The following is a 25,052-nucleotide window of genomic DNA, read 5'->3' as shown; positions in this document are numbered from 1 at the left end:
ACTGATTTCCAGGAGGGGGAGCTCTAGATGCTTGCACAACTATTAGCCTGTCATTTTTTTCCTCCATCAGGATCACTCATTCCTGCAGAATGGATGTTCAGGAGGGCTTTCTGGATGGAATGTACAGTGCAGCATTGGAAATCTGGCACTATATCACAATCATACTATCTACTTCCAGAAATCAAGCTTTTTATTTTTGGTTTTTTGTTTTTGTTTTTGTTTTCTGGTACTGGGGATTGAACACAGGGCCTTTTGCATGCTAAGCATATGTTCTACCTCTGAATTATACCCCAACCCCTCAAATTAAGTTACTTTGAGTAAACTGGCATATCATTGTGCATTGTTACATCTCTAGGGTTTCTAAATATGAAATATGAAGTAGTGTTATAATTAACCAAGTATTATTCATCAACCTATAATCTACAATAGACCAATGGGGTCTCAGAGATGACTAATGCTTCATTTTAATCCTTAAGAAACTTTTAGTTAGATTATCACTTCTATGTAACAGTAATCAGATTCACATTTGCACTTTCCATTCCCCTGGAAATTCTATTTCCCAACAGCTTCCACCTCTCCACCCTAAGGAATACTGTATTTCTAGATTATTATTGTATAAAAGTATAGCCAGAACTCTCATTATGCTAATTCCGTTTCCTACTCTTCCATGTCTTTAATTCATTCATTGCAGTTCATGTGGATACAAAAATCTTAATTTATGTGAAATAAAGTCAAACTTTCCTAATTCCTAATGAGGCCTAGAATTTTACTAATATTTTATGTACTGATGACTTCAGTGAACAAAGGCAATAAGATCCCTTCCCTCAACTGTGAGTATGAAGCACGCCAGTTTTTACACAGAGCACACTTTTTCCCTCTGGCAACATGTCACATCTGTCTGTCCCTGGTGATGCTCCCTGCCCTCCTACATAATCCCCCTTCACAGTCACAAAGTCACTATGTCTGTCTAGTGCAGACCAGACCTAAAAATTGAAAACTGCACAGGCAATCTGCAAATTCCACATCAACTCTCCACTTCTGCGTCTGAGATGTTCACTCCATACTACGAGGATGCTACCCCAACATCCTTCAAAAAACCTTACCATATGTAAAAATATTAAATTAAATCATAACATCATATTCCTTACAATATAATATATGATGAGAACTGAACTCAGTAGTAAGAGGAAATTATTTCTTCTCATTCTTACCACAACTCTATTGAGGCAACATAGCCTATTTTTGATAGGGCTATGCAATGTCAGAGTTGGGAAAAAATAAAATGTCAAAGTTAAGACAAGGTCATTCACGTTTATGGAAATAAATCACCATGGTCACAGGGGTTGACAAAGGTACCTAAATGAGAGGTGACACACTTAGAGCAAGAAAACTGAAGGCAAGTGTCAGTGCCATTGTCAGAAACATTATTTTTCAGCCAGGTGGTAGTAAGTTGGATAGTTTATATCTTTTCGGCAATGGAATTGTTCAAAGGGTAACACTCCCATAACAATATTCAACCCAGACCGTTATGCCTTCTGACTCACCTCAATAGTTAACCGGGCTGGGTGATTTTCCAGAAGGAGTTGTTCTGCTACCTCCTGAACTGATTTAATATTTTCTTCCTTTTGATCAAGTTCTCTCATTAATTCCTAATTTAAGAAAGAATTAAGAAGCGTGTTAGAAAAAAGATCTAAACCTGAAATTCAACTTTAGCATGCAAGGACAAAGGTTGCACTTACAGCATGATAATCTTTCTTCCGAGCTATGTTGGTATTTCTCTCACTCCAGTCATAAGCAACTTCCTCCTCCTCTTTTTCATTTAACCAAATAAGTTCTTTAGTTGCTCGACTTACAAAATTATGGAGTGTATCAAGGTGCCGTTCTTGATTCCTGGATGTGTTCTTTATAAAAAAAAGTCATTGTAAGAATTACATCTTAGGCAAACAGAGATAAGGAAAATAGAAGTTAAAAAAAAAAAAAAGGAGCTTACCAGGAGTTTTGCGTACTGACTCTCTAATCTGTGCAACTTTTCTGCATAGGTTAGCTTAAGAGGTGCTGTCATTTGAATCTATAAAAAGACATCAAGATTAGGGATCTTAAGGAATTCTGACTCTCACTTGATGTATCTATTATTGAATTACAGAATCTTTATGTAAAAAGCAAAACAATAGTAAACTACAATGAAATAACACAAATTTTAAATACACATACCTCACTGATTTTAGCTTCTTTAAGGCTAGATTCAAATTCTTCAATAGCTCGGTGAACATTTTTATGATTTTCTAAATGGCTTTCAACACTTGGCAAATCTGAGCCCCATTCCGTGCGATCCAGCTGCACCTTTTATAGCAAAATATTAGGTTAAAAAAACAACTTGATAGCAGTAAAGACTAAAACATTCAGGTAAAAACACTCTTACCTGCATCTCATCAACCCAATTCAAAAGATCCTGAACAAATTTCATGTTGATTTCCTCTTCTGTTAAATTCTGATCCAGCAAAGAAGACTTCAAAAGGGGTTTTCGAATCTGCATCAATTTCAGAGTCTGCAAAGAATTTGGCTCTACTCCTGAACCAAAATTTGGAACTAATCCTGATGGGAAACCAGGTGTATAAGCCGGAGTGACAGATGGAGTCAGGCGGGATGTCATCCCCGATGACAGGCCAGAAGTCACACTAGAAGAGGTCAGTGATGGAGTTAAACTCTGGGTCAGTCCTGAGTTCAGACAGGGGTTTAAGGTCTGTGCAAATCCTGAGTTTAAGCTCTGAGTGATTCCTGATATCATGAGCTTGGTCTGTTCCGTCGTCAGCATGCGTCCTTTGCTATACACTGAGGAACACTCATTCTTTAAGGCCATAATTTCATCACGCAGTTTTGCGATCCTGAAAAGAAAATCAAAAAGAATAAGGCATAATATAAAAGGCAGTTGTTGTAAAGAGTGAACCCAAATGTAAGCTATGGACTCTGTTTTAATAATAATGTACCAATACTGCTTATTAATTCTAATACGCCACTAATGCAAGATGTTAATGATAGGGGGAGTGATACGGGCATTTAAGAACTTATTCAATGTTGAGATTTGAGTACTTTCCATAGTTTTAGTCTTAATAAATATCACTTACAAGGAACATAATTACTACAGTATAATGTGATCATTCTCCTATTAGTTGATATTCAGAAAAATTCCAAACTTTTGTTACAAAATATTTCTGGTATGCACCAAAAGTTTTTTTTTCTATTTTTATTTACTATCCATATTTTTAATTATAATAGAATCTTAAAAGTAAAACTGCTGGGGTCAAACATGATTTAAATTTTGCTTTCATTTGTCTATCTATATACACTTATATATGTATTATATGCATGTGTATATATGTATATATGTTTATGTATATGTATATATATATAGATACATAAAGAGAGACAGACAGACAGACACAGACCCTGCTGCAGCCTGAAAGGTTTCATTTCTATACCCAAATCCACTTCTCAGAAATACATATTTTTCCAACACTCTGTCATGAATGTTTTCCTACAGGATAAACACAAGTCTAAAAAAATGAATTGAAAACAATACTTTTCTTATTTTTCCTTTTTCAACTGTCATATATGATAAAAACAGATAGATAAATAGATATAGTACTCGGGATCAAACCCAGGGCCTTACACTTTACAATTGAGCTACATCTCCATCCGCAAATAGGAATATTTTTGCATATAATTAACATACATGCATTTAAAATAATCATTTTAATAAGTACATTACTTGCTGTGGCAGTAAATATCATACATATCAGGTTTTTTTCTAAAACTGATCTTTGAAGAACAAACACCTACCTAACATGCCAAACTATACCAGGAATAATGTGATATTCTTTTCAAGAAAAGAGCTAAGAAATATATTTTATAAGACTGTCACACTCTACATTCTTATAGCAAGCACCCAAGAACAGCTATTCGGAAGGACAAGGCAGGAATAAGCAGCACTCTTACCTCTGTACCAACTGATCTGCCTGATAGTATTTTCCATCAATAAGAATCTGCACATCAATTACATGCTGGCGTAAAAGGTTCTCAGATTCAAGTAAGTACCCAGCAATTTCTGCTTCATTTTGAAACTGTACCCCTGATTCCAACCTTTTAGAATCCTGTATTGAAAAGAAGTCAATATTAATTCTGTGATACTAGTGTTAAAACTAGACTTAAATTTAAAACTCTAAACACTGAAACAGAAGCCTACTTGGGCTTTCTTTGTTTTTCCTTTTGGTTCAGAAGTGTTTTCCCTTTGCTCACTGTCCCTCAAGAGCAAATAATAACCATAATCCCCAGAAGTTTCAGGGGAGGACATGTACCAAGAAATCAACTAAACATTATGCACAAGTTTTAGTTCATCCAAACACACATTGACCCTTAATAGCAGCCCAGTCACTCCTAAAATTAACTTACAGACTGGAGAGCATTTCGGGCAAGTATCAGTTTGTCTTCACAGATGACACTGTCCCTTTGAACTCGGTTGGCAATCTGCTGCAGCATTTCTAACCTAAAACAAGGGACAAAAGGAAATAAAGCCTTTTCCTTTGCAGTCAAAACAGCTCACCATCCCTGAAAAATGTTAACCAGCAGAAAGTAAAACTCATTCCCACACCAACAATTCAATACCTGTGTCCATCAAAGGATTCATTGCCGAAGCTAATGCAGGAGTTGATCAGTGTTGGACCACAATGAACGGAGAGAAGATTTTCATTTGAATCAAGACTGGTTCGAGTGCTGGTAGTGTTACTAAACACAGAATCACTGCTACGGTAACTGTAACTACTACTGTGCATTTTTAGTCCTTAAATAATGTTCTTTGACCATTAATAGTAGACTAAAAATTAGAAAGTCTGGAAAAAGCTCTACTTCTACTGATGAAAAGTGGCAGCTGAATTTAACAGCTTGACCAGCTCCCTTAAATATGCTTCCACATGCATATGCAACATACAGCAAATAATATGCTAATAACTATTCAGAAGAATCTCGCCTAAAGCCATTGGTTTGCTCACTGAAGTCTGTTTTTTATAGCTTGCATTAAAAACCTGCAAGTACAGACAAAGCAGGATGATTGGGGCGTCACTGGAAAAGATATGCCAAATACTTTCATTATGATTCATCCAATTGCAACCACCTAAAAAACAACTCTGATGCCTCACAGAAGCCCAGATATAGCTAGTGAGGGTTAGTTTATCAATACCAATCCCTAGTTAAAAGAACAAATATTCAATCATAGCCTGTCTTCTGCATAGGGCCATTGTGTTCTGAATTGCAGGAGGCAAAAAGCTGGAAATTATCAAGTACTCATAGATATTCAAATCTGATGAAAAAAATACATTTCCATTTTAATCACCATGTCATTTACTCATAAGATTTAATTTAATCTTACTTTTATATGCCATGCTCTCAGCAATGTTACATCTCAGCTACTAGAGTTATGTTGTATTTTTTAACGTCAAGGTGCTAAGTAGACTATCAATGAATGCTTGCAAATGTAATTTGTCTGTGCTTGCTTTTCCTTTCTATGGGCTGTTACATAGCACAAGAGCACTGGTTCTCTCCTATATGTCTTTTATATACTCTATGCCACAAAGCTGTTATTTGCAATTCGTAATCAATGCCAAAAGACTTGTATGAAGAAAAATAAAGACATATTTCCAATAAAGCTTCTAAATATTTTCCTACTTTCAACACTACAAAGCCAATCTGTTGCTTCTCTAAAGGTAGATGGTTTTCAAATGGCAAGAAGGGGGAAATTTGAAAATGTTATATCAAATACAATGAGTAAACAGAACAATTCAAAAAGTAATAGTAGTACTTACCATTTATTAAAGCAATTATTGTGTGCCAGAAAGTTAATCATTTTATATACATTACCTTATCTCATACTAATAAAACCACCAAATGTGGTTGGTACCCTTATATCCTATTCACAAATGAGAAAACTGAGGCTCAAAGAGTTAAAGAATTTGTCTAAGATCACACAACCTGCAAGTTGAGTTAGTTAACAAGTCTCATCCAGGATTCACTGGATCCTGGGCCCTGAAATCTTTACTGTATTCTTTCATTAACATATTTACATGGTTTTAATGTGTTGCCCTAAGTTATGATATTGCAAACTTAATCACTAATGCAGCAGTGTTGAGTGGTGGAACTTATAAATGGTGATTAGATCAAAAGGCTCTGCTCTCATAAGTAATTAATGCCATAACTGAAGGACTGGTTTACCATAGCAGTGGGTTCCTGATAAAACTGACTTTAGCCTTCTCTGTGCACATGAATGCTTGCCAGTTCATGTGCATATATGCGCACACACACATGTACACACACTCTCTCTCTTGCCTTTTCTCCTTCCATCAAGGGATAATGCAGCACAGAGGCCCTCACCAGAAGTAAGCACCATAATGGACTTCCCAACCTCTAGAACCATGAGAAATAAATTTCTTTTTCTTTAAAGTTACGCAGTAACTTTTAAAGTATTTGTTGTTGTAACACAAAGTAGTTTAAGACATATATATTAAAATTTAGCTACTATTGTGATGCATAAAAATCTATTCTGTATCTTCCATTATTTCAGATGATTAGCTTAGGATCTTCTTTTAATCATCTCAAATTACGTCCTCCATAAAAGCTTCGGCCTGCATAGTTCAAGTGTATTTTGATTCTAACGATCCAGTTATGTAGTTGTAATACTATACATTAACAAGACTGTTAAATTAGCAATTTAATAAAGTTGAAAAGTTGGACTTTCCCTTGTATCTTCAACACATAATTTCAATTTCTAACAACGGTGAAGTCAATGTGTGAGACATTAAGAACTTCACTATACTGAGCACCCGAACTGTATGCCAGGTACCACGTTAAGCACTGACAACAGAAGGGTCATCAAAAACAAATGTCTGACTCCATATTCTTGAAGTCAATATCTAAGAAAATGGTAGCACTTGATCAAAGAGAAATAAACATACAATTACAACCAAAAAAAAAAAAGTGCTGTGAAAGAAAATATGGGTTAATGTGAGAGTTATGAGCAAGACATGTGAAGCAGACTGGAAGACCATGGAAAGCTTCTAGAGGAAGTTAACACTGGAGCTGGGGTAAAGAATAAAGAGAGACAGGGAGGAGAAAACAGACTCCCAGCAAAGGAACACACTGTGCAAACACCCTGAGTATGCAGGGGAGTGGGGTGCTATCTCAGCGCATGAGAACTCCTGAAAGAATGCCTGCTCTGCAGACAGCAAGGAGGTCAGCGAGGTGTGCCTGACAACACAGGCCCTGGGCTATAAAGCATGGTCCCTGTGGACCTCACAGCTAATGAGGAACAGAGATCACTATTCCCACATACCACAGTCAGGCTGTGAGGCAAGGACTATATGGGAAACAAATTCACCCAACAGGGCTGGGGATGCTGCTCAGGGGTAGAGTACTCGCTTGCCTAGCATGTACCAGACTCGGTCCCATCCCCCAGCACTGCATGCATACATGCATACATACATACATATGTACATACACACACACATACATACATACATACATAAACAAATAAATAAAATTCATCCAACAAATGTTTCCTGAAGATTAAACTGTATCTTTCTGGGCAACAGTACTGAGAGCAACAGAATAACAGCCAGTGGTGATTTCGTGGGGTAAATAGATTTGTGCAAATATGGCAGAAAAGGAATCTGAGCTGACATTTACTGAGTAATTTTTAGATCTGAACCCACTGTCCTTGAAATGGAAGCGAGGTTAGATTTTGGTTTCCACTGCCCTGCAGAAAGAGGTCCAGGGTCAAAATACAAGAAGAAATTAAAAAAAAAATAAATTTGCTAACCTAGAAGCTTCCAGATCTAGGTCTCAGTGACTTAAGGCCACCTGGGAAAATTCCTATGGGTACTCCTGATTGGTTTGAAACTGTAGCACCTTGTTAGATGAGACTTCACACACCAGTCCAGCATACAAAGTCCTTTATATAATTATTTCACTCATCTATTTAGTCTTTAAAATATCTTAGAGTTTCCTAGATAAGAAAATAGAGGATCAGAAGACTGTGACTTATCCAAGGTGACAGGACCAAGTAAATGGAAAAGGTAAATATGGGACCTCTGTCTACCCAGCTTTAAAACTAAAGTCTTTCCTCAAGAGCAAAGGGCATCCTTCCCCCTGATGCCCACAGCAGCAAAACATCCATCCTACCTTTCCACTTCTGGACGAAGCGCCTTTTCCCTCTCAAGCATGGCAATGATGAGCTTTCCCCACTCTTTTTCTATATCATTTGGATGATAACCTTGAAGGAGTTTGATGCGTCCAAATTCTATCCAAATCTTGAGGGGAGAAAAAAACTTTAATGTGAAGCAAAGACTTTAAAAAAAAAAAGATTATAGTTAACAATACAAAAGAAACTTCTGCTTACCTCCAATAGTTTATATAGGCGTTTAATTTTTGATTTTTCTGTCTCTTTTGGTGGGATTTCTGTTTCTTTAAACTGTAAATACTGATTATAAAGTGCCTAAAATAAGAAGGAAAATAAGTTAAAGGTCAAACTTCAAAGATGTATCTTCATTATCTCCTTATGTCACCACTGCAAATGCTATTTACTGTGCCATATGCATTCAGTGGAAATGCTTTATGAAATGCACAGTCAATTCCTATCTAGTTGGTAGTCTGGATTATACAGGGTTTGATAAGGGTGCAATTATTGATATGAGCCAGATTCAGCATGTACCACACAGGAATCTGGATAATAAAAAAACCATGGCAGGTTTTATTATGGCTCTACTAAAAACCTCTCATTGTTCATAGTCTTTAAAAGATGTACTTTTCAAATGCTAAATTTATTTCACTGACTTACTCAGTTATTAGTTTGTGGGAAAAATAATCTGATGCAATTCTATAAAGGAAGGAAAAAAATCCTACTCTATTTCATGGTTATATCCTTGAAAACAGAATTCTTAGCAGCTGAGTAGGACTAAAATTGGATTTCAAAGTCCCATTGGCTAATTTAAATATTTTGTTGTTGTTGTTGTTTTGCAGAACTGGGAATTGAACCCAGGGTGGCTCTACCACTAAGCTACCTCTCCAGCCTTTTTTTATTTTTTTTGAGACAAACTCTTGCTAAGATGCCAGGCTGGCCTTGAATTTGCAATCCTCCTGCCTCTGACTCTCAAGTAGCTGGAATTACAGATGTGCACTACCATATCTGACTTGAACAGATTTTTTAAAATAATAAAGGTAGGTGCTATTAGTTGATGATGCTATTATTATATTAGTTTCAACCAAATAATTAAATTATCATCTTGTTTGTAGATATTAATTTGGGACTCTCCAAAATATAATTTATTGAATTTATTAAAAAGGCCCTTCGTTTAAAATTATGTAGATAAACATCTTCCTGCTTAACAACTATGTACTAATTATTTCATCCTAATTCATGCTTCAATAAAACAAGACCCTATAAATCATCGGGCAGACACACTTCTGCAGGATTCCATGCAATGGCTTGCTGCCTAATAGAATTATCTGGCATTTCTTCCCAAATATATTTTCTTTCCCGTGTATGTCCTATCAAAGGCATTAGCAAGCAATATGTGTGGTCAAACTTCATCTACAACCTTAAGAATCTGTAAAAATCAGAGCCAATACAAACTAACTCAGGGGATCAGACAATAGGAATCCACTTGGAAATAGATGTATTTGAACATGAAACCTGAAATTTGTTTTGAACTGGAAATACAGTCTTTAGGATGTCTGTTGGTCATTAAGCACTGAATGGTACATGTGCTAAACACTGCTCACAGCACCACCTGGTAGTAGAAGGGAAAAGGTTTCCTACTTTGTAAAAGCTCAAGTCCACACCACATAGGAAGACATCACACAAACAACGGGCGAGTATGTTGAAAAAGCTGCAGATCAACAGATTCCAAGTGATTTCATGCCAAGGACAAACTCCCTGTGGCAATGTGAATAAGAGCTGTGCCACAGATGTTCTGTACAGATGCCTGAGCACAACAAATAACTTTTAATGGGGCCCACCCTGGGTTATTAGTTTTTGTGATTCCAATCTGATCATTAAAACAAAGATTATGAATCAAAGAATTAAGGCTCTGGAGTCAATATTCACATTATTGGTTTGTAAAAATATAAAAAGACTGCTTTGCTCTTTCAAATCCAAATGTACAAAATGAGACAGTATTCTCCTGTCATGCATTCTTGGATAAGGTACCTACCTATAATGTGATTTACAGTTCTATAACATCTTTGCCTCAAAAAGCTTGACCTAAGTTTTTCAGAATTTGCAAATGTTTTGATAATCCATTTGGCCACTAACACTAGCCTACTGAGGATCAATTCTGAATCATTTGTACTGGAAATGAGATAAACATTTTCAAATTCATGGTGAAATTCAGGATGTATATTATGCTCCACAAAAGACCCCTCTGAGGTAGTTTCTAAGAGGATTCACACAGAGATATGCTCCCAACCACTGTCGTGTGTGTGTGTGTGTGTGTGTGTGTGTGTGTGTGTGTGTGTGAGCTTCCCACAGGCCCTCCTGTCACACCATCTGGCGAGCTTCAAGCATTGTCCACCCACCAAAACCAATTTGGCAATGTTAGTTCCAGAGACTCTCTCAAATTACACCTGTAAACCCTCAAAATATCAAAGCTCGGGGACTATAAATTTTTTAAAGATGTTGTTGCTCTCATGTTTTAATCATTAACATATACCTTCATTTTCTCTGTAAAATAGGGAAATGAGTAAAAAATTTTTGTACCAATTAGTGGCCCACCAACAGTAGCTTTCTTGAGTTTCTAAAACTATGGAATTGTTCAAGCATTAGTTAAAAGTTTATCATAAAATTAATCCTACTCCCCATAAAAATCTAATAAAAAAAACCAACCCTACTTGACTCCTCTATGACACCAACCTTTAGTTCTACAGGATTATTAGGAAATGTTCTCTCCGACATTGTGGTCACATGGTGTCTAATCCACTGGATGAGGTAGTTCACCATATTCTGGTATTCAATCCATTTGACTTCAACATCCTAAAACAATGAAATGACAGAAAAAGTTCATGTCTGTAGATAACATTCATACCTAACAGAATTTAGTCAGAAGTCATTCTGTGAATTCACTTGTCTTGAAGTTGGACAGAGAGAATCAGCTAAATGTTTTCTTTCCACTCAGTCATAATCCTTTCCACACAAACAGCTTTAAAAACATGATATCAACATCTGGCTACCAACGGTAGCCTAATGAGTGCCAGTTCTGATCCAGAGATAGTGCTCCTCAAGGTGTTAAGGAGGTTTCTGAGATGCCATCCAAGTTCTGCAGAGAAAAATGTCATTATCAACCTGGGGTGCTTCCTAGGGTTCAAAAAGGGGAAGTAACAGTTTGCATAAGCCAAGCTAGCCATCTCTGCCAACCATCTTGAACATCCTCTGCATATCTGACACTCAAAGGAGTTATACAATATGTAGGAAACCAGACAGGGGTGAACTGGATATGGTGGGAATTGGTCAAGTACTCATTAAGCAACCTTTTTTTACAAAGGGAAGAAACTGGAAGACTGCCAACTGCTATGTTCAATTAAGCATTTGATGAATCCTTATTATATTTAAAGATTGTGCATGGTGTTGCAATAAAAACTAAAACTTTAGGACATAAGACCTATTGTCAAGGAGTTATTGTCTACATTAGAAGACAGGGAAGATTCATAGTGTAAACATTTCTTCAAAAGCAGTATTTAATTAATATTCAAATAACGGAAACAGGCAGTACATGCTAGAAATTGAGGTAAGAATCAGGTGAGCATCTGTGTGCTTTGAAAGGGCCACTGAAGGTTTCTGGGGAAGGCAGTCTGTGACCACTTCCACAATGACCAAGAAGTAACTGTGTTGCTGGGAGAGGCCATGGAAAATGGAAATGCCTTGGCTACCTGGAAAATCATAGTCAAAAATGTAGGTAAGCAGAATTAATATATATAGAGTTTTGAATGTCAGGGCATCTAGCTGGATTTAACCTTGTGAGCAATATGAGGCTCCTGTATATTTTCAAGCTAAAGATATCAAATTTTAGGCTGGTGAGTTTGGCAATCATATGGAGAGGTGATGAGAAGAAAGAAAAATAATGGAGACAGAAAATACATAAGCTCTCATCCTAGTTCTATTGTGAATGAGTAAGAGGCAGGAGTAGGGTGGAGATAGTAAGAAGATAATGCAAGAAACAGCCACAAGAAACATTTTGAAGGAACATTCACCATTAATTCAACATTGTGAGAGGTTGAGCATGGGATCAAGTTCCAAAAAGGAAAAGACTTTGGAAGAACAAGAGGAAGAGAATGCAAATAGGTCTAGGACCAACAGCAAACAGAGGTGACATAAGAGACCAAAAAGGGAGCCCACAAGGTAAGCTCTATATCTTCAAGTAAGGAAGAAAAGTGATCTTCAGGAAGAGAGTTGAAGCTCAGGGTCAAGGGGGATCATCCCCAGTGCAGAACACACACTGTTTCCTGCTGTCATCCAGAAAGGCACAAGCACTTGTTAGCATGACCACTACCAAATGAATGACTGAATTAAATTGCATACATCACCTTTGAGTAACAGTGATCTAAGGAAGACAAAATACCCAGAGCTACATGTCAGAGACCCAGCTCTGTTAATACAGTCAAATCCAATAACCTCTGCTAGGCCCCTCCTTTAAATCAGAAAAAATATCTAGTCAACTTATTTCATGGGGCCACATGAGTTAATCAACTTGAAATTGCTTTCAAAAGTGAGATTATCCTATACATACAGAAGGACAGGAAATAGAGCAGTTATAAAACAGCAGCAAAGCTAAAAATGAAAATCTTCAAATATCAGTGGTTTATAGTTTTTATTTATGAAATGACCTGTTACTCTGAATAGCTTATTTTACTTAAGAGAGAGAAAAAAATTTTTAGTTATATTTTAAACTTAATGGTGGGATGATGCCATGAAATGCAAATAATACCAATTTATTAAACAGTGCCTTAACTCAAATTCTTCTAAATATATTTGACATTTAAAAACTGGAAAAAGAACTGTCAAAGAATTCAGTCAACTGGTGATCACCAAATCAGAACCTTCTAATATAGAAAAAACAGTACTCACATTTGCTCCGATGCCTTCACCACCTTCAGGGACTTTAGGAAATGCATCATAGAGAGATGACACATAAGTTATTACTGATTTTTCATCAGGTGAAGAGACATCAACATCTAAAAACGGCAACATAAATTATTTATTTCATGACATCGATGGCTTGGTTTTGATCAACTTTCATGCCATTCCTCACACAGACAAGACAAGAAAACAACTCACCTTCAGGGTCCAGAAGTCTTATGACACCAATTTTTTCTGCTACATAAAAAGCGTGCTCTAAATTTGCAAGGTTGCTTTGAACAGCAACAGTATTCATGTCTATCAGGTCCGGCCTAGGAAAAAGTTCACTGTGTTAATAAGTTTTCTAACATGGTAATTCAACCTTAAACTTACATGTGTATCTATTTACACAACAATTTTTACAAATATTAATACTAAGCCAGTGTTAAAAAACCAGAGATTTTCTTCAAACATTTAACACTGCTTACTTATCTCAGAAATTTGTGTGTGCCAAAAGTAAATACAGGAAGGAAAATATAAGACTTTGAACATGTGTAACTGTCAATAAAGTCCATAAACTCCTCATAATCAGAATATGTATGAATATCTGTCCCATTAAATAGATTTACGTTCTACTGCTCCAGGATCATCCTTCCAATCCAACCAGCATCCTTTCAATATTTCTCCCAAACACAGAAAGCTTGTGCTCCATGTTACACCACTGGACTCCTTTCCTCCTGGCCTGCACCACTCAGTGTATCACCCAAAATAATCATGTACCTTCTCGCCTTATTAATTCACTGTGTACATGCACATGTTGTTACTCTCAAACGGTCAACTCCAAGACAGTGAGAATCACAGGTGAATAAACTTTTGGATTTTATCTTCCTACTGAAATACATAAATGCAGCAGACCCTGGACAAATATCTTCCAATTAGTTGGTAAGTAGGTAAGTTACTTAGTAATTAGAATCATAAATAAATGGCTAGAACAAGCACCAGTTTATACTTCACAAACATACAAGTGACTATTCTTAGTCAAAAACTTGATTCTTCAATGACTTCATTCATTCTCTCTGCTCATACTCTCTCACCACACACACACACCAGGCTCCATATCCTTCTTGTGAGACTTGTATGATACTCTAAATAAGAGAGAGACTTTCGAGCTATTTCTACCTATAGGAGACAGGAAAAGACTTCTTGAATACTCCTTGTATAGAAAGTAACAAATCACGGTAGATGGAAATGTCGCTCAAGGCCAGAAGTTGGTAAGGAAACTTTGATCTCAAGAACAAAGCATTAAAGAATACAGAAACAAATGTGGAAACAACAAAGACTTCAAAAAGGGAAGCACCCACCCCCAAAATCATCCAGTTAGAACTTGTTTATCAACAAGCAATAGAAGGCTCTCTATAATCCCCACAGGCTAGATGGTTTACTCAAAATAATCAGTGGGGAACCACAGAAAGAGTGGGAGGGCTCAGGGGTGGCCTGGGAGGAATGACATGCATATTATTTTGAGTACTATTTGAAAGATCATTTACATAAGAAACTCTTTGAAAACACATCATTAATTTTGTGAAAAGGTAAATAGTAATTTTTATTCCTATTTTTATCTAGTGATACAGCAGATTTCCAAAAAAGTCTACTTATACTTGGACAGCACTTTGAAGTGTTTATAACTTGGAAATGTGGCTATCATTTCCTACATGTTCATAGTCAAAGAAACTATTAGGAAATTCTTCAACGATTTTCACATGCCACCAATATGATCACTCAAGGGATCCTACATTCATTATAGTAACAAGAAATCCACAGAAATAGAGGTAAATGACAGACCTCTAAAGACAACATTTTTAAAGTCACACGGAATCATGTTGAAGAATCAATCTGCTAACATCAAGTTTACTAAACAGGTATGTGTAACAGTCTAGACAAAAACAAATTCCTAAAGTTCTTTCATTAAAAAATTGTTTTGTTTTCATAAATTTCACACACTTTAGGGAAATAAAAACCAGTCTTCTGAGTATACCAAATCTCAGAACAAGAAACAGCATGTTATTATGAGAACCCTGCCATTAGCAAAGAAAGTAAACACTGAGTAATCCCAGAGAGAATGAATAAAGTCATTGAAGAATCAAGTTTTTTGACTAAGAGAATAAAACATAAAACTTCCTTCAGAATGACATAGTCCTTGCAGCACAAAAGCAGCTGCATAATACAATGAGTTCTGAACAAGTCACCTCTTTTATCCTGATGTTTAACACTTTGATGGAACAAAAGTCTACAAGGCTCTTCTCCATTAAAGACTAGAATAAAGAAAATTCTTTAAGCAAAAATGGGAAAAGAGAGAAAATTAAAAACCAGTGTGAAAAAATAAGAGCTTGAAAGTCTTCAAACTTTTAGTGCTCAGGTCATCTCCTAGCACTGTGGCCATTTTCAGTCTTGCAATGTGTCCCACTCTACTTGCCTGAGAATCCAGAAGAGGTTGTGCTTTGCTCTTTTCTCTTTCTTGCTTCACAGTCTCACTGGGATAATATAACCTTTAAAAGTTTCAGTTATTTTTCATACATAGAGGGGTTTTTTGTTTTTGTCTTTTTTTTTTTTTTTTTTTTTTTCATTTTGAAAGTTTCATTTCACTGTAATATCTCTTTGTGGAACATTAGCAGGAAATTTCATTTCCATCTTAGGTTTAACTACCAAAAAACATTAGACTATCTTAGAAGTACAGAAGTCCATGTTCCTGTATTGTACTTTAAACAGCTGAATATTAACTGTTCTAACTTCCCTATTTTATAAAAATCTTTTATAAAAATATCAGCCATGTAAAATACTCATATTTTTGTGGGGGAAAATACTCATCTTTTTGAGGGCTAATTTAATTCTCATTTTTTTTCTTATTCTATGATAATGCATTGTTTTCTACATGATTAAATCTTTATGGATTGTAATTTTCATTTGTGTAACTCACTTTGTCTTCTATAAATGATTAAAAGCAGCTTGAAAAGAAATGAAAATAGAAGAGGATGATGACATAAATTTTAAACTAAAAGTATAAAACCAAGAGAAGGCCACAAAGTGAAGTGAGACCAAAAAGTGAAAATCACTTACATTCATGCTTAGTATACTTAATTTATTCAAAAACTATAAGGTAAAAAGGTATTAAAAACTCCTGTAATCCCAGCAACCCCAGAGACTGAGGCAGGAGGACTGCAAGTTTGAGGCCAGTATCAACAACTTCATGAGGCCCTGGCGCAACTTAGTGAGACCCTTCCTGAAAATTTTAAAAAATGAAAAGGACTGGGAATATAGCTCAATGATAAAGCACCCCTGAGTTCAACCCTCAGTGCCCCCTGCTGAAAGAAAAAAAAAAAAAAGTATTTAAATAATGATTGTCACCAAAAAAACAAACCCTAGGAATAAATCTAACCAAGGAAGTGAAAGACCTCTAACTACAATGAGAACACTGAAGAAAGAAATTAAAGAACCCAAGAAGATATAAAAACCTCCCATATTCAGGCAAAATTAATACTGTTAAAATAGCCATACTACCAAAAGCAATGTACAAATGCAATACAATCCCCATCAAAATACCAACGTCCTAAAATTCATTTGGAAGAATAAAAGATCCAGAAGAGCCAAAGTAATTCTTTTTTTTTTTTTTTTCAGTGCTGGGGATTGAACCCAGGGCCCTGTGCTTGCAAGACAAGCACTCTACCAACTGAGCTATCTCCCCAGCCCCGAGCCAAAGTAATTCTAAGCAAAAAAAAAAAAAGCAATGCTAGAGATTTCAGAAAACCTGACTTCAAATTCTTTTACAGAGGTATAATAACAAAACTGCATGGAACTGACATAAAAACAGACACAGAGACCAAAGGTACAAAATAGAAAACAAAAAGACAAACCCACACATGTGATGTCATCTGATTCTTGACAAAGGTGCCAAAACATACACTGGAGAAGAAATGGCCTTTTTAATAAATGGTGCTAGGAAAATTGGTTATCCATGTGTAGAACAATGAAACTAATCTCTTGCCCTATACAAGACTCAATTCAAAATGGAACAAAGACCTAGGAATTAGACCAGATACTATAAATCTCCTAGAAGAAAATACTCCAACACATAGATGCAAGCAATAACTTTCTCAATAGAACTCCTAACACTCAGGAAATAATGCAAAAGTTAATAAATGGGATGGCATCAAGTTAAACAGCAAAGGAAACAACAAAGAATGTGAAGAGGGAGCATATAGGAATGGGAGAAAATCTTTGCTAGCTACCCTCTGACAGAGGATTAATATCCAAACTATATAAAGAACTCAAAAAACACCAAAAACACAAATAGCCCAGTCAATAAATGGGGAAAATACTAGAGATACTTCTCAAAAGAAGAAATACAAGTGACCAACAAATATATAAAAATGTTCAACATCCCTCACAATCAAAGAGATGCAAATCAAAACTACACTGAGATTCCATCTCATACTGGTCAAAATGGTAATCTTCAAGAACACAAATAATAATAAATGCTGGAGAGAATGTAAAGAAAAAGGAACACTAACACTGTTGGTGAGACTTTTAATTAGTACAATCACTATGGAAATCTGTATGGAGGTTCCTCAAAAGTCTAGGCATGAAGCCACAAACACAAAGCACCCACAAATGTAACTGCCTAGTGTCTTATACCCTTAGTAGGAGAGAGAACTTATCCAGTGCTTCTGTTTATTGTTTAAATCCAGAAGAAAACAATCAGTTAGTGTTAAGTGGGCATAACATTTTGTGTTGGCCTAATTCTGGAATGCATTATAGAATGACAAAGTCTAGAGAAGACAACATTTGGTCATGGATTCTTTTTTTAAGCCAGAATAAAAACACAATTTATTTATTTATTCATTCATGTAAGTCTAGAGAAGACAGCATTTGGTCATGGATTTTTTTTTTTAACCAAAATAAAAACACAATTTATTTATTCATTCATTTATATATACATTTTTATTTTATTTTATTTTATTTTATTTTTTTTATTTTTTTTTTTTTTTTGCAGTGCTGGAGAACTGAACCCAGGGCCTTCTGCTTATGAGGCAAGCACTCTACCAACTGAGCTGTCCCCAGTCCTTACAATTTAATTTTCTGATTCGAGTTCTCTGATCATCTAAAAAGACATAAAATAACAATTTCTTATTTCAATTATTAAAACAAACACAATACAGAGTGTGGAATGGTCCAGGCAACCAAGGAGGTTGAGAGGGTGTTAGGAGTTAATGGGTATAGAGTTTCCGTTACACAAGAAGAAAAGTTCTGGAGATGGCTGGTGGTGGTGGTTGCCCAACAACATAAATGTACTTAATGCATGTGAACTGTATACTTAAAAATGGTTGAGATGACACATTTTATGTGTATCTTAGCACAACCATTTTTAATTTTTAAAAGACAATTTTACAGATTATAGAGAAAAGGTTATATTGAGGTGGGAAAAAAATAACAAAAATCAGGTGTTTGTGTTTTAGTCCTAACTTATTCTTAATTTGACTTTGGAGACACATCACACAACCTGTGTCTCAATTCCTATGAAAAAATTAAAATCAGGAATGACAGAAGTTAAAACAAAATCACCTAAAATTCCAATTATACCCTGAGAGCACCTGGAAATGTGTGTGGACATGGCAGGGAAGGCATTATGGGTTGTTGCTGGCATAAGGTTTGAAGAATCCAAATGAATGGCTCAAGGTCTCAAGAGAGGGTTGAGGGCAAAGCAAGTTGTGAAACTAATATATACAGGTTATTAAGAGGTGTCTATTCACTCAAAAGCACACAATGAAAAGGCAATAAAAGAAGACATAACCTGATGCTTTGGTATGTTTCATATACAAAACTCTTCCCAGTCAACAAGCCAGCAAGTTCACTCAGTACTTAACTATCAATCATTTATCAGTCAATGAGGCACTGCAACTGTTGTCCCTGTATAAATGCAGCACTCAGAGCTCTAGAAGGGGTCCAGGAGGGTACCAGGAGAAAACCTGAGAGACATGCATATATACATTCTGCAGATGGAGAAAGTCTGACTGCAAGGAGCCCCATGCATGGGCAAGGAGTCAGCAGCAAGGGGAACATGGTGAGAGGTGAGGCTAGAGGGTGGCCAGGTGCCAGGAAGAGGCCAATTCTCATGAACTTCTTAAAGGATTGCAAAGTTTTTTTCTAAGAACTTTGGAAAGCCATTAAAGTACATTAAAGAGTATTATAAGAGATTAAATGATCAGATCTGGAATCAGATAGAAGAGAAATTTAAAATGGTGCAGGTAACTCCATGGAATCCAGGTAGAAGACCAGGATGGCTTCCAGAAGAGTGAGGCAGTAATGGGGAGAACTAGAGAGGTCAGGAGATATTTAGAAGGTCAAATCCACAGAATTTCATTCTATAATCTAGATTATAGAATGCAACCTTTATCTCAATAACACGGCTGTAGGCATAAATGAGAGACAACAGAGAGAAAGAAACATGCAACCCTGAAAAATCTCCAACACAACACTACTGGTAAGAGCATTTCCAAAGAAAGAAATGCTCAATGGTGTCAAGTACTAAGTAGTAGTATGAGATCGAAAAGGCCTACTGTTGTAGCCACATCAAAGTCAGTCATGACCCTAGAATTGTTTCAGTGGATTATGAAGCCAGAACCAGAGTAGAGTGGATTGAGAAATAAATACCAAGAAATGAACAAGGATACACTCTTAAAAAAATCAATAAAATTTTATTAAGAATCAGTTGTGGGGCTGGGGATATAGCTCAGTTGGTAGAGTGCTTGCCTTGCAAGCACAAGGCCTTGGGTTCAATCCCCAGTACCACCAAAAAACAACAAAAAAAAATCGGTTGTGTACCCTGCATTGAAGGTAATAGGTATAGAGCTTGGTAGAAGACACAAACACACAAAAGAAAAATTTTTAACTCTTAACTAAACCACAAAGTAAGATGTTTAGAAAAAGGTGTAGATACAGACACTCTTGAGTAATTTGAGAAGGAAGTAGCTGGAAAAAAAGCATGGTGTTGAGGAAGAGTGTTTCTGTTGACTATTTTATTAACAGAAGAGGTGTCTGCATGCTTAAGATCCAAGGAGAAACATCTCCTGAAACACTGAATACACATGAGTAAGGACGTTTCCAAGGCAAAGACTGAAAAGAAGCCACAGCACAGCAAGAAGGGACTGGCTCAGGATGGGTGACCAGCAGGGCTGTAATGAACAGAGGGCACAGGTCATGAGGAGGGATGCAAATGAAGGTGGGTTTCACCTTTTGACAGCAGAAAGCCTTCCCATTTCCTGTCATGCTTTTTCCCTGAGCATTTAATAAAGATGAAGAAGAGAGAGAGAAAGAAAGATGATGTGAGGGAAGGGGTCAGTCAGTAACACAGACAGGAAGACTGCTGGCCAGGCCAGTCCAGGTTGCTGCTGTTAAAGTTCTATGAAACTAATCTACCCTGGAGTGGGACTTTCTCCAGCGCCTTTCACTCCTGAGGACATGTACAGACAAGGCAAATGGCTGGGCTCACACAGGCTCAAGCTTTGCTGGAGAAAGAGTAATACTCAGCAGTTTGCAAGGAACTGAAAGGGATTCTCTAGAAGTTTAAGACAAAAACAAATAAAATACTGGAATTACCTAAAGAGCAGTCTTAAAAACCACCTCTATACTCCAGAACACAACTTGTTCACAGACACATGAAAAAGCATATATCACATAACATCAGCTCTTCCCAGAGCACACAATGAGAATACGCATCCACATGCCTAGCTGCTGTGACAGCACAGCAGTTACCATAACAAATTCCTGACATGACTGTTCCAACTAAATCAAGTTCAGACTTAGCATATTCTTACTGCTGTTATTCGTGCAATGAGCATCTTACCTCCTCCTCCCCCTCCAAAAAAAAAAAAAAAAAATCTGTAAAATGGTTTCCTTCCCTATACTCCAGCAAATAAATATGAGCATGCAGAAGATCCATGCGCAGTTACGTAACAGGGTGTGGACATTCCTCTATGCTCATATTTGGGCACATATCGTTGAAAGAAACAAAGCCAAGAACTCCAAGGTAGCAACAAGCTATTAAGATAATCTTCCCTTGTTCTCAAAACTAGATGTCTGAGTTTATCTCAAATATTCCTCCTTTTTCCTCCCTACAAAGGGACTCTCTATTCAAACAACAAGACAGAGAGCAAAGACTAGAAACACTACAATTTGCAGCAAGCTTTGTTGAAGGGGTATTTCAAGATTGGAATCTAACAATCTCAATAATTAAAAGGTAATGAACTATGACTTTCAATTCACAAAGAATCATCTAACTCCTAACAGCCTCCTAGACTTTAATAAGTCTTTCTATATTAATAAATATAGAAGACAATATTGGTTTTGACTGAGAAGGAACTCCTCCAGTACCTATATTTTAGTGAACTGGTAAGAGCTAATTTTAAGTAAACCTTAGGGACTAAAGGGCTAAATACCCGCTGTCTAAAATATTGAGGTGAGGATCAACTTATGTTCACTCTGATAGAAAACAAAGTCTTAAACTATTTCATGCCACAGAATAAGATGAGAATATGAATCTATAAATGAGTTGAAATAACGTAAGTGTTCAAACAAATACATGGGCTTCTGGAAAATTTATAAGCACCTGCCAGCTATTCTTCTAACGTAAGAGAAAGGTAAGAGAACACTGAAGGGAACTGGAATGAAGGATGTGTGCCTGTGGGATTCCAAAGCAAGGAGGGGTGTTAGGGCTGTCCTGAGCACCCAAGCCATTGCCTTATCTTTAGCCCACCTTTAGTGCATCCACAGAGCATGGGGAGAGGGTGCTAACGCGCATCACACTGGCATGGTGTAAGGCACACTCACATGCTATATCAAGACAGCCTCCACTGCTGGCATTCTAACTTTTTAAATGATCACATCACTCTGAAATATGCCTATTTATTTAACCACTTTACCCCCAAACCCTTCTTCCTCCTCCTGTGGAACTGGGCACTGAGCAACCGCCTCATGTATACACTCTATACAGAGCTGCATCCTCAGCCCTTTTAGTTTTTTCTTGCAAGACACAGTCTCATTAAGCTGCCCAGGATGGACTCAAATTTGCGATCCTTCTGTCTCAGCCTTTTGAGTATGTGGGACTACAAGTGGGCACCATGTGCCTGGCTTTTCCTTCTTAGCTCTTTTAACACACTCATGTTTATACTAACAGCCTACGCATCAAGCAGAGGGAAAAATAAGCCTGCAATTCAGTTCTGGTACTTCTTTAAAAGCTGAATATAAATAGCTTTGAGAATTAAAAGAGTAAAGTGAAAGAAAATAGAAAAAAATAACAGGATTTAAACCTTCTAGAAAACCATTAACAAATTAGGAAATGTATCTTTCTTAAAGGCTTCATGGAGGGCCAATGGTGCAGATGAAGGCAATTCAGAAACAAACTTCAAAAGTTTAAAGGTAATACCCTTTATCCTAGCAACTCCATTTCTAAGGCCTTACTCTACACACATCTGCCCAGCACACAAAGTTTGACACATTTCCAATAGCAAGAAACAACATAACATCCATCAGTAAGGTACTATAAACAAATGTTACATTCATACAACAGAATACTATGCAGCATTTTAAAAATCACAGATACAAGAAAAAGTATAAATGTGGCAAGGAGCACCTACTCTGGAAACTGCTACTGGATTTAGCAGGCTTCCATGAGCAGGACAGCCATAGACAGGCCACCTTCCTGTTCAGGCTTTGAAGTTTTTTCAGTTGTCTGCCTCAAGAATGGAAGTAGAATGTAGGTTGTACCTTTCTTCAAAACTATAACGATTTCATTCAATAATAGGATTTTAGGATTAGAGGGAATTTCTGTGAAGTAATCTGTGCAAGAGGGCCAGGAGTACAGAAAGATTCACAGGCCCTTTCTCTAAATATTTAAATGCCAATTTATATCCCCTAAGTTGTATGTAAAAGTACAGACAAAATAAAAGTAGCGACCAGATGTGAGACACTAACTGACACACCTTGCCTGGACAGATGCAGTGGTCATTAGCACTTCAAGGATTTTTAGATGTGGTAATGGCTAGAAATACCCCTTTCTGCAGAGTTAAGGGTGAGTTTATTTGGTAAAGTAAATAAGCAATTTGATTTTGCTTCACAAACTGAAATACCACAGTTTTTGTGAAAATTAACAACTTTTAGAGCTATGTGTGAGTGTTAACAAGGCGCGCGCGCACACACACACGCACTTCATAGGTCTGGACTCTGCCGCCTCAGGACATAGGGACTAGTCAATGCTAACGCAACTTCCTGGGAGAACATTTCAAACCCTAAGGGGCCTCCTCCCAGCATTAAACCAGTTCAGTCCAGTTAAGCTTCTAAGGTGTGACTGAATCCAAGCATGTGAGTGAATCACCTGCCTCCAGGTCATGCTATTAAACAAGATGACTCTGACCACAGCCTCCAAGTCTAACCTTTCCAATTAAAGCATCTTAAACATTTAATACAATGAAATAAAATGGCCCCATTAAATTCTAATTCAAAATACAAACAATGAGCAAAATAATTGCTACTCAATTACATACTGCTTAATTAGAAAACATTTAAATGGTATGCTCTTGCACACAACCTATTCCCAAAATTTCCAGTCCTACTTGGCTAACATATTTAAAACACTGCCAAGGGCCTTAAAAGGAGATTCAAATACATGAATGGGATAAATTTTTTTAAAAAAGAGAAGTAGAAACTAGTGAGCAGAAATGATCTCTCTTCAAAATCCACCCCTGGCACCCCGGTCCCAACATACTAGGTGTCTTTCTGTACCACCACCTCAAGTTCCCACGGCCCTGCTGCACATCTTGCACTGCTTTTTGGCCTGCGGTGCACGTTCATGTTCATGCCTGCTCAGGCGGACATGCTTCAACACTGAGTGATGCTGTGCTGCTGCTTTAGAACTTGGCTTTCATTGGGTTCTAATGCAGAGAGTCACATGGAGAGGCTGACAAGTCAGAGGAGTCAGGTGCTGAACTTCATGCTGGAAGTCAGAGCTGGATCTCAGAATGAAATAAACCAATTTTACTGCGATGCCTGAGCACACCCGTAAAGAAGGGCATAGTTGAACCCTCTGCTGTATAATACTGCTGAAGAACATATAGTACTGTTGGGAGTTTTACTCCTCTATACCACCCCAACTCTTGGTGACTCATTAGTTCACCAGGGTTTAGAGGATACTCCTAGAAGCCTTGGCTATTGTATCTTGGTTAATTCTTTAAAAAGAATCTCTTGCTTTTAATCTACTTAATCATCAAATGCTTCTGTAACAGCCTTTCGATCTAAATTCATCAAATCCAGTCTTGCTTATTATTCTTTTGAATGAAAGCTAAGGATATAAGCAATAGTGAGATTTATTTAACTAAAATCTCTTACCAGTTGTTATTTGCAATGGAAGATTTTACTATGCACTAATGGAAATTTAAACTATATAAACAAAACAAGCAGAAACTAATATAGGTATGTTGCATTTCATCATTTGAATCCTTTCTAGTGAAAGCTGAACAAAATAAATAGAAGTTCCTAGAAAGAACTAAGAACGTTTCCTAACACAGGTTTAATGGAAAAAAAAAAACAAAGCATTCGTCAATGACCTATTTTCACAGAACCTATAGAATATGTCTTATAATCTCTTCCATAAATCATATTACTTTAGCATTCTTATGACCCATTGCATAACCCAGGCTCTTCATCTCCTCAGAATAATAGAACATACTAAAACTATAGAACAGGTTATTATGACTGTGCTTTTACTTACACTAAGTATTTTAAGATTCTTTTAATAGCTATAGTTGTCCTCACTGTAAGAGTTGCTGCTGATGCTACTGTCACTGTTGGACAATTC

At 36.7% G+C, this 25,052-nt stretch overlaps 1 protein-coding gene across 1 annotated transcript in view; it reads right to left on the bottom strand.

Moving 5' to 3' along the window:
• Positions 1-25,052, bottom strand: part of Dst (dystonin) — a 456,059-nt gene that overhangs the window by 163,345 nt on the left and 267,662 nt on the right. The window contains 12 exon segments of the mRNA XM_047559692.1: positions 1,545-1,649; positions 1,740-1,901; positions 1,991-2,068; positions 2,212-2,340; positions 2,420-2,882; positions 3,994-4,148; positions 4,447-4,540; positions 8,224-8,351; positions 8,441-8,536; positions 10,952-11,071; positions 13,160-13,266; positions 13,370-13,482. Of these exon segments, the coding sequence (XP_047415648.1) occupies positions 1,545-1,649; positions 1,740-1,901; positions 1,991-2,068; positions 2,212-2,340; positions 2,420-2,882; positions 3,994-4,148; positions 4,447-4,540; positions 8,224-8,351; positions 8,441-8,536; positions 10,952-11,071; positions 13,160-13,266; positions 13,370-13,482 (1,750 nt within the window).

This window comes from Sciurus carolinensis, chromosome 7, assembly GCF_902686445.1.
Source record: "Sciurus carolinensis chromosome 7, mSciCar1.2, whole genome shotgun sequence".
NCBI lineage: Eukaryota > Metazoa > Chordata > Mammalia > Rodentia > Sciuridae > Sciurus > Sciurus carolinensis.
Note: the sequence above shows the minus strand (reverse complement) of the source record. Positions and strands in the feature narration are given on the sequence as shown.